The sequence below is a fragment of the Mya arenaria genome, chromosome 17, assembly GCF_026914265.1.
Source record: "Mya arenaria isolate MELC-2E11 chromosome 17, ASM2691426v1".
NCBI classification, from domain to species: Eukaryota; Metazoa; Mollusca; class Bivalvia; order Myida; family Myidae; genus Mya; species Mya arenaria.
Genome location: NC_069138.1, coordinates 50,139,529 through 50,153,131, shown reverse-complemented (window position 1 = coordinate 50,153,131; position 13,603 = coordinate 50,139,529). Strand labels below are relative to the sequence as shown.

The following is a 13,603-nucleotide window of genomic DNA, read 5'->3' as shown; positions in this document are numbered from 1 at the left end:
TCGCTAACGGGGCACAGCTCAACTATTAATTTACCCAGAGGTGTACTATGTTTGAAGTTCGGGTTTTTTCTCTTTGGCAACTTCGTGCACCAGGTCAATTACATTGAACATTTCTTAATGGTCCCAGTTTAGTACTACATGATGACCACAAAGCTGTGACAATAGTAGGTTTTAATGGAAACGGACTCGGACCGTGAATCGATCAAGCTTTCGTCAAACCGGAGACATAATTAGAATAGTCCCTATTTTCGAGTAAACCTCAGTATGTACTACGATGTGCATATAGCCGATATTTATCAGAAACGAGTGCCACGCCGACGGACAAATTAATCCCCTCGTCTGCCATGCCTCGAAAGCGACGACACAAAAACACATACAGATCTAAAAACTTAAGCTGAACTCGTTTGAACAAGGGACTTTGTGAACACAAGCGTAACTAACGTTATTAATATTTAAAGTCGTTTATTCTTTCAAGTCAAACACAATATTATTACAAAATGACAGAATATGAAACAGCATACATATGCTAGCATGTTTAAAACCAATGATAATGGATTCATAAAATAAATTGACGGAGTGTGACAATATACTTGGTACTACTATAACAGAATTTGCATTTAATCTTTAAAAATGACAATCAATGGAAACATATATAAATTAACTCGATATGTACAAAAATTTAGTTAACCAAATTCAGTTGAACTAGTTTGTTACATTTATAATTCTAAATTACAAAATTAACACCCAACACTGGATGCATTCATTTAGATTTAAAAGTTCTTCGTTTCGTATGATGATTATGTGACATCAATTTAAATGACTATGATTTTCATCCAACAGTTAGGATAGTCCGATCTCCCCTGGATCATATTTAAGACTTAAAAAAATCCGAGACAAATAACATGATGACAGTCCCAGAGATCTATCACAATGTAGTTTTATGGGAATATTTACACAAGAGTTTAACACATGATTATGAATGGTCTCAGTGCCAATGATACGAGTTAGTTGCCCTCCAATGATTCCTGAACAGGACTTCTCAACGTCCCTCGACTGAAAAATCAAAGCAAAAATTAAATGAATTTGTTTGAATATGTTGTGGCAATATTATATTTTAATATAATACATACAAGGGAGTACTACCATTGTTTTCACATCGTTATAAGTAATCGTTTCTAAATTATATTAAAATCGGTCGAGTTTATAACCATGTTCATGTCAATCGTAAGCCTTGTATTTCACAATGCTGAGGCTCCTGTTGTTCTTTCATTACTGAAGATTAAAAAATATCAAGGCATTGCTGTACCCACGTGTATGGTCTTCAAAGTCACATTTGAATACTTTTAAATCTCGACTTAGCTATGACCAAAGTTAAAGCCTTTGAAATTCAACATCTAATCAAGGTTATGTCAATATCCCTACACAGACCAGCAAACACATTTCATGTCCGTAGACCGGTTATATCACTTACTGTAAGAGGAGATGTCGATTTCATCGGGCAGTTCCGAGATGTTGACCTCAAATCGCTCTTGTACATCATTCAGGACCTTGGCATCAGTCTCATCTGACACAAACGTGATCGCAAGACCCTTTGTTCCAAATCTGCCAGCTCTTGCAACCTGAAAAATCACTGAACACAGTAAGCTTTCTTGTTTTGTTTCATTTCTCATTTGAACTAGTGCATGTATAATTATTAAATAATTGAAGAAATCCTATTTTGAACTGATTCATTTAATTAACTTGATTCTAATTTTCTTAGTAAAACAAAACTTACTAGTCATTGCTTCAAACGATTGTTCTTGGAAAAGAACAATATAAGATTTATTTATCTTTCGTTCTCATCCGTTTCATAACATTTGTACTTGTATTTGATTTACATTGTATTTGACATGTATTGATGAATAAAATATGTTTAAACTAAACGATTGTCGCAAAATGAGATTACTAAATATTTGATTATTCTATATGGTGTACAGTTTAATAACTAGATGATGCGCTTTAATTTTGCTTTTAAATCTGTTATTACCAATAACTAACTACAAACTGGTTACTGGTTTAGTATGACTTCAAAGTCGACCAAATGTAAATCCAGGAATAGTTACCCTGTGAAGGTAGGTATCAGAGTCGTCTGGCATGTCATAATTAAAGACGATGTTGACCCGCTCAATGTCCATGCCACGCCCAAACAGGTTCGTGGCTACCAAGATTCGCTTCTGGAAATCCTTGAACTGCTGGTATCTCGACAATCTGCAATGTCGAACATAGCAGTAAAATTAACATTGAATATTCATTCAAACAGGTATTCTACGAGAAACTACAAAAATTCTTTAGGAATATTACAATTTGAACCAACAACAGCCAAACACCAAACTTCTATCTGTATGCCTTGTAGTCATAAGAACCTTTCCAGTCAAACACTTCAATAGACATGACCCAAGTTGTTTGATGTTTAACTGGACATGATAAAACCTACAGCCACTGTTATCCTCTTTTTATAGTTATAAAGACAAACTCAAGTGAATGTTGTTGGTGATTTAGTACACAGCACCTATTCTAGATACAGAGTGTGGAGTCCAACACTGCTATATGCCACCATTTGACACCTAGTATGAGTGAGACCCCATACCGGCAACACATTCGGCAATGCTTTATGGTCTGATGAGAAAATCCTGTTCAGAGCTCTAACCTTATTGTTTTCAAATAGTTTATAAATGTTGTTGGTGATTTAGTACACAGCACCTATTCAAGATACCAAGTGTGGAGTCCAACACTGCTATATGCCACCATTTGACACCCAAGTATAAGTGAGACCCCATACTGGCAACACATAGGGCAATGCTTTATGGTCTGATAAGACAATCCCATTCAGGGCTCTTACATTATTGTTTTTAAATAGTTTTATAAATGTTGTTGGTGATTTAGTACACAGCACCTATTCAAGATACAGAGTGTGGAGTCCAACACTGCTATATGCCACCATTTGACACCCAAGTATAAGTGAGACCCCATACTGGCAACACATAGGGCAATGCTTTATGGTCTGATGAGACAATGTTGTTCAGAGCTTACCTTTAATATTGTTTTCAAATAGTTTTATAAATGTTGTTGGTGATTTAGTACACAGCATCTATTCAAGATACGGAGTGTGGAGTCCAACACTGATATATGCCACCATTTGACACCTAGTATGAGTGAGACCCCATACCGGCAACACATAGGGCAATGCTTTATGGTCTGATTAGACAAGGTTGTTCAGAGCTTACCTTTAATATTGTTTTCAAATTGTTTGGTAACTAACACTTAATTCCAAAACATTCAGTGGACATGGGATGTTGATGTCCGGTGGATTTCATGAATACAAACTGTATCCCAATATTGTTAGTGTACAGCATTCTTGTAATTAACTCCATTAACAAAACATGCTCATTATCACATTTTTTTATTGAATCATTGTCGCCTATCACAAGTACAGTGCCGTACCTTTCCTCCTGTGTCATGGCCCGATGGATGGCGATGGCAGGGAAGTTCTGTTCATGGAGAAGCTGGGCCAAGGCCATACACCGCTGCACACTCTTCACAAAGATTATCACCTGCAAAAACAACCATAGTTTATCAATAGGACTATGGATAGTTTAGTTTGTCTATGATTTAAAATAATTCATTGAAGACCTTGCAAATTATTGTCTTGCCACACTGAGGTATGCATCAGTGGCTTCATTCTTTCAAAATATTTAACTAATTTTTTTTACCACAACCAAGTTGACAACTATTTAAATAAATATGCAATTGTTAAATGTGCCTTCCGTCCCTTACGGCAATGAACTTGGTTCACACCAGACCATCATCGGATTAGGCTGATTTGAAATGTTGAAATTATAAAGGGGCCCAAGTATTAACCAGTGTTTCTTCCACTGCACTGAGTTGTAAATTTAACATGGCCTCACCTGGTTGAATTCCAGCACATCAAGCAGTTCAAACAGTTTCCTGTTCTTCTCGTTGTCCTTCAGCTTGACGTAATGTTGCTGGAGACCGTGCAGGGTAAGCTTAGAGTCGTCATCCACGAACACCTCCATGGGCTGTAAACAAAGCATAGCTCAACACACATTCCCCTACCCCCTTCACATCACAGGTGGACAACTTGAAATGTATTAACTTCACACATTTAAACTAAAAAATATTTGAAAGACTGATTTTTTAATCTACAACATTAATTTCAAATACTCGGTGTGCTATCTAACAAATGATAATGTCTTCCTTATACTAAAGGCTTTTACAAAAAAAAACATTACCATTCATTACAAAGAGCACAGAATTATAATTCTACCAGTACCAGTTATGCCCTTATATTTTACTTCATGAATCGACAATGCAGATATTATAAACAACAAAAAACGCTAGAAAACTGAACCCATATTCTAAACAAGAATTCAACACATCAAGTAAAGGTGACTGACTTTAAAAATAAAAAGAAACAGACAATTTTTATGTAGGTTCAGTTTCCTATCAACATATAACCAGGTCACCAAAACCGTGCAGTGGCAAAGTCCAACACACATCCGCCGAGATGGCAGGGACTGCTCACTGACCGAGAGAGACAACTGGCAACTTCCAACTCCACGCAAACTGCACCTCCATCCTTACAGCCGTTAAGTTATCCCGTGTAGACAAGAACTCCGGACGATTTAATGGCCTTTCGCTTAACTGATGATTTTTCTGCTACACAAATTTTAATTCAGTCCTATGCGAACAGATATTGAAATGAACAGTTTGTAATATATTCCACTAACATCTTCCTGCTGGCATGACATTTTGATCCCCACTTTGAGAGTAGGGATACTATGCCACACCATTTCCCTCTTTGAATGCATTTCTTTTCCCCCAACCATTTAGCATTTTTAAATTTCCCATCCTGATTTCCCCTTACATACAACTATACCCCTGTGACACTATAATTTCCCTTTTCCTATTCCCACCCATTTAAGTAGGATCACACCCTCACCGACACTTTGAGAGTGTCTGCTTAATGTGATCTCAATTAAACAAAGCCTCTTTTAGAGTGGCTCATTTCTTCCAATTTCCTAAAAACTATCAGGCCCAAATTTTCATCAACCCAAATATTATGATGCTTTACATATGACCCATTTTAATTGTTCATGGCAAACTTAACTTTTCAATAACTAAAATTTACAAATTCTGGCCCATTAATTAGCATTTGCATTTCTAAAATTGATCCTTTGCCTTTCCAGAAACTTATATACCCTTAAATACTTGATCTGACATCGCATTGACAAACGCAGCAGTGTTGAGCACAGCTTATTGACCGGAATAAGCACAGCGACTAAACCAGGAGCATTGATCATTGAGAACGATCCCAAGTCGACATGGGAGACAATTAACCTCAGGCAGCAGCAGAAGTGCAACGGGAGTTGGCAAGGTAGGAAAATGAAGACACATGTATGGAAATTACATCTTGCATGAACTTCTTGCAGATTGGTCGGATGTCTTTACTGAGAGTGGCGCTGAACATCATGACCTGCTTCTCATGAGGCGTCATCCTGAAGATCTCTTGCACATCCTTGCGCATGTCTAAAAATATGGAATCTAATTAAATATTTATCAGTTTAGAACATCAATATTTTAACAAAGACTAAAAGTTACTTAAATCTGTGCTAAAGAATAGGTTTAAACAAAAATCTTTAAAAAAAAAAGGGTTTAAAGACAAAACAAAAATAATTCATATAATCAATATTAACCGAAAAGACAATCAATTAATCAAATGTAAAATTGGACAAAGATGGACCTCTTTAATTAACAACTTCATTTAAACAAAAGCAGTTGTTCAGGGTTATTTACAAGTACATCTCTGTATTGGTTGGACAGTTATGAATATTTATATTAGGTCAGTGCAGTGTCATGTCAATTAAGATATAAACATTCCTTACCCAGCTCACAGAGCATTTTATCGCATTCATCCAGGATGAAGTGCTTCACATTTTTCAGATTCAGCGCCTTAGATTTTATAAGGGCCAGAAGTCTGCCAGGGGTACCAACAACAATATGGGGGCAGTTCTTGCTAAGGACCTCTTCATCTTTCTTAACTGGCATACCGCCGAAGAAGACAGCAATCTTGACACTGCCCATGTACTTGCTGAACCTCTCATAGTCCTGACTGATCTGGAAGGCCAGCTCTCTGGTGTGGGCAAGCACCAATACAGACACCTGAAACACATAATTATACTTTAAACAAATAGATGTACAAAATGAAAATCATGACTTATACCAGAACACATCCAAGTAATATCTTTAAATTTCAAAATTTAATCGTCAATGTAGAAAGACCACAGAGAAAGATAATCCTGAAACTGCAATAATGAGACTGTGCTTACAATTAAACATGCGTAATTTAAACACATGTCAGACAGAAAATAACAAACCTGTCCATCAACTGGCTCCAGCTGTTGCAGAGTGGCGAGAACAAACACGGCAGTTTTACCCATACCAGATTTGGCCTGACAAAGCACATCCATTGACAGAATGGCCTGTGGTATGCATTCGTGCTGAACTGAAATAAAAATCAATCAATCGTTTAATTGATAATGAAAGCCATGAAGGGCTTAGCCAAAGCATTGTATTTTTTTAAGTTATAACCATCATGCACCAAGCCCAGTCAATGTGAAAGTTCGTCGGACAGTCGGTCATGTCCAGTAATTTTCGGTGATGACCGGCTGAAATTTCTGTTTTTGTCGGACACAATGTCCCGACGAAAATATTTCCAGTGAAAATGCAGTGAAAAGAAATCAAAATCGGACATTTATTGTCAGGAAATTTTATAAGTCCTGACGAAAAAAAGCCACTTTTATTACAATGAGATTTGCATTTTACCTATTTTTAGCACTCTGACACATGTTTACGTTTGCGATAAAGCTAGCTCTGTTTAAATTACGCTCACATTGCGTTTAAATTACGCTTACAATACTGAATGCATTGCTTATAGCAGTTACAGTGACAAAGACTAATAGACTATTCTAATTATTTCATTATTATTTATTTTTTAACCTGTCGCGACATTTTTTACCCAGTCAGTAGAAGTTGTCGGACCGGGTAAAAAATGTTGCGATAGGTTAAAAATGTTGCGACAGGTAAAAAGTTGTTGCGACAGGTAAAAATTTCGTCCTTGTCTGTCGCAATGTCCTATGAGCTAGAAAAAGTTTTCGCACTGACTGCAAGCCTGCAACTAATGTCAAAAGGCTAATTGAAAATTAACCTTTTTTTTAGAAATGTTTAATCTATATAATTGAATACCTTCTGAAGGATGCTCAAATCCCCTGTCCACAATAGCTCTCAGCAATTCTGGCTTTAGTAGGAAATCTCTGAATCCTGAACTATGGATGGAAACATACGTTCCCTTCACATCTTTCTTGACCACAGCATCACCAGCTGCATCCCCAGCCTGTTCAGTCTCCTCCTCGTCGTAGTCCAGAAGTTCATCAGCGTTCTCTGTATCGGCCATTGTGTTTGACTTTTTGGATACTGGAAATGGTAGGGATTGCACAACAAAATGAAAACGAAGTATTTTTTTCTGAATTTCAGAAATTTCATCACATGATAGCAGATCTTACGATTGAAAGATGATAGGGAATGTTTACGTAAGACCCATTTTGCTGTTGTACGTGAGTCAAGACATTAATGTTTTGCCAAGTTGATGGATGTTGTGAGACTTGAGACTTTTCTACAAAGATTATGACTAAGTAGCTAAGAATTTGATAAATTTCTGAGTCGAAACATTAATGAATGCTAGATGTACAAAATGTTTATATTTTCATTAAAATTTCTTCTTTAATTACAAAGATGATTAAGGATTTAAAACTTACTTGAAAAGTAACAAGATGGAGGTAAGCGTCACCGGAAATGTTCTGCCGAAACGGAAATCTTATTGATTGGAAGATCGATTTCGCAAACAACCAATGGATGGTGAGCTTTCTTATACCGGTCACATGATAACAAAATGGCAGAAGGACAAGGACAAGATAGTGATGACAATTCGGACAATTTTAACGACCAAAGTCAAGATTTTCCGTTAAATTTAAATAACGGTCAAGTTAATCTGGAGACAATTGTTCATGCATATACCAACGGTAGATACATCTAACATAATTAAATTTTCTGGGTGTAATTATGTGTAATCACTTATAAGATAAAGGAAAACAAGTCTGACAGATTAATAGAAATATTATTCAAGATTTAGGCATACAGGATCACAAAACATTTAGCAAGCAAACAGTAAATATCACACAAATTGATATCAAGCAACATTGATAAACATAACTGAAGCAAGCAAAACTAAATGTGAAACAAAAATAATATCATGCGACAAACATATTACATACAAACTTAAACATGCTAAGTCACATAAATCGCGCAAACACAATCTAAATCAAACATGTAATGATTTTATAATATTAATCATAACACAATTGATGTATAAATCACATAGTAAAAAAATAAAATAAAATTCAAACCTGCATTTATGAAGAAAAAAGAAAAAAGGGATGGGAGGGAGGGAAAATTTTATAATTCTTCTCAAATTAACGATGTGATCCACTTTTAAACCAAATACAGAATGAAGATATGTAAAGAAAAAACCATGAAGAAAATTTGAGTTCGCGCGAAAAATAAAAACAACAATATTAACCAATCAAAACTTGTTACTCTACGAAGAAAGTAGTTCAAAAATAAAAGTAAAGAAAAACTAGACAAATCGGCAAAGAAAAAATGGTAAAGCTCATCCAAATAATTAAGATATTTTAGAGCCCAAATAAGCTAATTCATGTAGCTTGTCTCGGAAGAGAACACAGGACTGTACTGTAGAAGTAGTCATTGGACGGTCCCAGTGGACATGGATAGTTTTTATGCTCCCCAAAGGGAGAACATAGAGTTGCCGCTTTGTCCTTCTGTCACGCTCTTGTCCAGAGAATAACTTCAAAACTATTGATGTGATTGAAATAAAACTTGGAATATATATAAATGGCATTGAGAGGCTTAGAGACTTAGTGCAGTCCACAAGAACCATTTATAATCCTATAATGCATATTTATTAAATTATCAACCCTTCACTATTTTTTCATAATTGGTGCTTGTCCGGGCCATAACTTCAAAACAGCTGATGTGATTGAAATAAAACTTGGTATATAGAAAGATGGCATTGAGAGGAAGTGCAGTGCACAAGGTCCGTAATCCTGTCATGCATATATATTAAGTTATCTGTCCCCTTAACTATTTTTTTTATTTTGCTTGATCATCAATTTACTGCTAAATTAGCTTTACCTTAAAGGGACTACACACCAGATTGGCACCAAAAAAGTGTTTTCTGTAACGAACCTCAGGACAATTACTTAATAATGTTTTATTCTTTGATATCATATTTGTAAAAAAATATCAAAATGTAAAAAAAAAATCGAGTCAGAGACCAGGGGTTCCAACAGGTGTCGCCAAAATTGCAGTTCAGTGTTGTATCCACTGTAGCACCAGTGTTGTATCCACTGTGCTACATGGCTAATAGTTGTACCTAACTAAGTAATATCATGTGATAACATTGACTAGCCAATCATGCATAAGACTGAATTCTACTAGGTATACATACCTAGTAATCTTTTTTGATGGAAAAATATGAAAAAACTGCGAAAAATAATTAAATTGTGGTACTTCATTTAGTTAGTTTCGATGCATTGTACTCATCAATACCAGGTTTAGGTCAATTTTCAACAATTTTCTTTTCTTTTTTTCGCTATTTCATCATATACGATAATGAGACTACATCGTACGGAACAGTTGGTACGGAAGATATCCAACCTCAAGTGAGAGTTAGTGCCCCTTGAATTAAATATGCCATTTGTAACGAATCATTGTACAAGCCAGCAGCTAAATTAAACGGGGCTTCAAACATTAAATCATAGACGTTGTTCATAAATAAGAACTTGTTCTATTTGTAGTATTTAATCATCACAATGAACAACGTCTGAAATACAAAATACAGAAAATCAGTCAACACATTGAAAGCCTTGAATTGTTTACATTGCAGAATTGACTAGATCGGATATTGCATAGTATACACATAATATATCAATATCTAAAGATGTAGCAAGAAGTACAATTCTAGGCCCTTACATATACCTATGATTTAATGTTTGAAGCCCCGTTTAATTTAGCTGCTGGCTTGTACAATGATTCGTTACAAATGGCATATTTAATTCAAGGGGCACTAACTCTCACTTGAGGTTGGATATCTTCCGTACCAACTGTTCCGTACGATGTAGTCTCATTATCGTATACATCATACGGTGTATAGCCCCTTTAACATTTGATCCATCTGACTTACAGAGTATGAGAACCTGGACACAACCCTCAATGAAATTGACAGCTGGATGGACAAGTTGGAGGCACAAAATGACAGCCTCAGTTCCCAACTGGATGAACTTCTTGCTTCCAGCAAACAAGTGAGTATAGTACTGTAGTGATTGTTAAAAACCTGAAATAAAATAAAATTGTTAGAGATGTACCCTATGTGTCAATGAAGCTATGCTTGGCAGAATTACCACTAATTACCACTTAACCTTTTCCATGATAAATAACTGTCATTTGTTCATAATTTTTTTTATTAAGATCACTCATCTGAACACATTTTTCAGGAACAAAGGTCTTGTGTCACTAACATTACATTTGTGTGGGAGTCCCTTAAATCTCAAAATTATATAATAATATGTCAGCTAAATATCTGATATTTTTGTGTGTTTTTTCGATCTGCCAGGCAATTATATGTTCTAAGTTTTATACATGTTCATGAAATACAGTAATAATTCTGTTTATAAATGTAAACATTTATCTTGAAACTATAATTTGGAAAAAAAATCTAATAAAATAATCAACTAAATAGCAAAACCTTACATTTTGTAAATTGTAATAAATATATTTCATTCAAAAGGCAAGGAGAGAAATTCATGAAGAATTGAGTGTTTCTCAGGCGGCAGCAAGATTGGATATAGACCCACAAGAAACAACCTATGAGCAAGCAGATGCTTCAATGGAATCTGATAAAGTGGACGGAGTAGAAGTGCCATGTGCTAAAGACAATGTAAAAGTAAACAGCGTCACCAACTCAGGGGCTGGTGATAAAGGATCAGAAATTACTACAACTGCTGATGATTGTGTTCAAGATGCACAATGTGATTCTGACGCTAAGTCAAATTGAGAAAAAAAAGTACTTGTAGTTAGATTGTGTTCAGTAATAATGTTCAGTAATAATTGTTCTGTATTCAAGATGACAGTGGCAACAAATTCAGAGTGGGACCAATGCATATAACTGGGCCGGTAAACTGATTGTACAAAGGCAGTTTTGCAAGAAATGCTGACTATTGCCAGAGATTGGAAGAGCTGATGAAGCCCAATGCTGACTATTGCCAGAGATTGGAAGAGCTGATGAAGCCCAATGCTGACTATTGCCAGAGATTGGAAGAGCTGATGAAGCCCAATGCTGACTATTGCCAGAGATTGGAAGAGCTGATGAAGCCCAATGCTGACTATTGCCAGAGATTGGAAGAGCTGATGAAGCCCAATCAGATAGTTTTTCTATTTTTGTCAATATCCATTAACCTTCAGCCAATTAGTATTGTACGTAGATATATAATAACCAGGCATTCTGGTTTATTTTGATATTAAAATTAATGTGTTTCTGTTATATATACTGTTTAGTGCATTCTGCTGGTTGAGACTTAACATTAAAGGTCAGAGCAGTGTTTAAACATTATTATTTAACTTTCTTAGAACAAACAAAACATTCTCCTATCCTGGAAATTTAGAGTGCCAAAGTCTAAAAGAATAATTAAGATTTTTTTTAATTCTTGTTTTATTGACAGTGTGAAAGTTCAGCCTAAGTAATTATGTCAATATTCAAGCTGATTTTCAAGACCGAGTATATTTTCTAATTATATGTATTACTTTTATTTTGTAATATTCTCATATTTATCTGATTAGAACTTTATCTAATATTGTCTCAAAATTTACACAAAATATTCATGGATGTATGTTGAAATTTGTAGAAGTTCTAATTAAATTACAAATAGTAATTAATTTGTATCTATCCAGTAGTCATTACAATTATTATTTTGTTGCCATTTTTACAAAATGTACACTGGTATTTAACCCAGAGAAATTATTGTCTTTCGCTTATATCGGGTTATTAAAGTAGAAGAAAACATATGCATGCTGTTGTTTTTGCTCCAGCTTATTCTTTGGAAGAATACTTAACATCGGACAAAATAACATTCCTGTAGGCAATTTGAAATTTAACAAGGCAGTCAGAATGACAACCATATTTCTCCGACACAAAAGGGTTGGATCCAAGAATCAAAATTATGCTTTAAATGTGTAAAAAGTATTGAATGGTCAAGAAATGGTAGACTGAAACCCAGGTTCTAATATTGTGATGTCAAGCTAGAGCAGACGCAATTCCAAATAGTATAGATATGGTTTTGTACAATATCTTGATTAGTAACATGTGTGATTCAAGTTTCATTGATAAGGTGTAAGGCATTAGAGAAGTCGACAATGCAAAATGCAAGGCACAAACCCTGCCTTTGTGCCAGGTTGGCTCCAACAGGGATTTAACAAGAGCAAATTCTAAGTGTGTTAGCGTGCTATCATGCGTTCATACAGCGTGAACCCACACAAAATTCGATCATTACTTTAATCTACGTTTAAAATAATTATTCATTACAAGTTCTTCTAAATCTGAGTAATTATTGCTTACATGTATGAAAGCTTTCAACAATATATGTGTATAAAAGATTAGCTGATAATAGTATGTTATTTACCCATGGTATACATCAGCGCTAATTCAATCAGAGCGCAATATTGAAACTAGAGATTGCTTTTTTGAAAAAGCGCTAGTCTCCCCTATTGTGTGGTCGTAGCTGAGAAAAAATAAATGATGGACATGAAATTTGTAATTTTGGACTGGAGACAAACCAACAGTGAAATTTGGTTTATTCACCCATATTAAATAGTGAGCTTCTACTGCATCAGATCAGTGATCTATGAATATTAAGACTTAATGTGACAGATGGATGTAAGAAGTACCATTTTGTTTAATTTAATCTGGAGTATGCAATCATCACTGATGGTTTTGTGGAAAGCTGACGACTGCATATGTGATGTCATGGAAGCTGTAATGTATTGGAATTACACCATATTCTTTGCAGTTCACATTTTAAATATATTATATGATCTAGAAGGGTCCTCTGCAGTTGTAGGCTGTTGGATGATCTGTGAGTAATTGCACAAGCATGTGTTCAAGTCAGAATTAGATGTTTTATGGAGGTCAATATTAAAATCACCAACAATAATAGCTCTTTCACTGTGAGTCTTATGTAGGAGTTTGGCAAGCTGATTTGCGAAGTGTTGTAGTGGACGTTTTGCTGCCCATGCAAGCATTAAAGGAAACTGATGTGTTGTAATCTGGAAGGGTTTCCTCTGAATTACCTTAGTTTGAGGCACTATAACAGTTGATGAGCTACGTGCATGTTGTGGAAGTTTTAGACACTTCCGTGAA

At 35.3% G+C, this 13,603-nt stretch overlaps 2 protein-coding genes across 2 annotated transcripts; one reads left to right on the top strand and one right to left on the bottom strand.

Annotated features, from left to right (window-relative positions):
- Positions 1–448: 448 nt before the first annotated feature.
- On the bottom strand, positions 449–7,923 carry LOC128223946 (spliceosome RNA helicase DDX39B). Its single transcript, XM_052933458.1, has 10 exons — positions 7,872–7,923; positions 7,303–7,530; positions 6,435–6,562; positions 5,943–6,219; positions 5,468–5,586; positions 3,945–4,076; positions 3,481–3,590; positions 2,103–2,247; positions 1,472–1,619; positions 449–1,053 (listed from the first exon to the last, which is right to left on the bottom strand). The coding sequence occupies exons 2-10, from the start codon at positions 7,508–7,510 to the stop codon at positions 1,040–1,042; spliced, it is 1,281 nt and encodes a 426-aa protein (XP_052789418.1). The 5' UTR covers positions 7,511–7,530; positions 7,872–7,923; the 3' UTR covers positions 449–1,039.
- Positions 7,924–7,982: 59 nt separating this feature from the next.
- Positions 7,983–12,243, top strand: LOC128223947 (uncharacterized). The gene is made up of 3 exons (XM_052933459.1): positions 7,983–8,135; positions 10,378–10,493; positions 10,979–12,243. The coding sequence occupies exons 1-3, from the start codon at positions 8,006–8,008 to the stop codon at positions 11,243–11,245; spliced, it is 513 nt and encodes a 170-aa protein (XP_052789419.1). The 5' UTR covers positions 7,983–8,005; the 3' UTR covers positions 11,246–12,243.
- Positions 12,244–13,603: the final 1,360 nt, after the last annotated feature.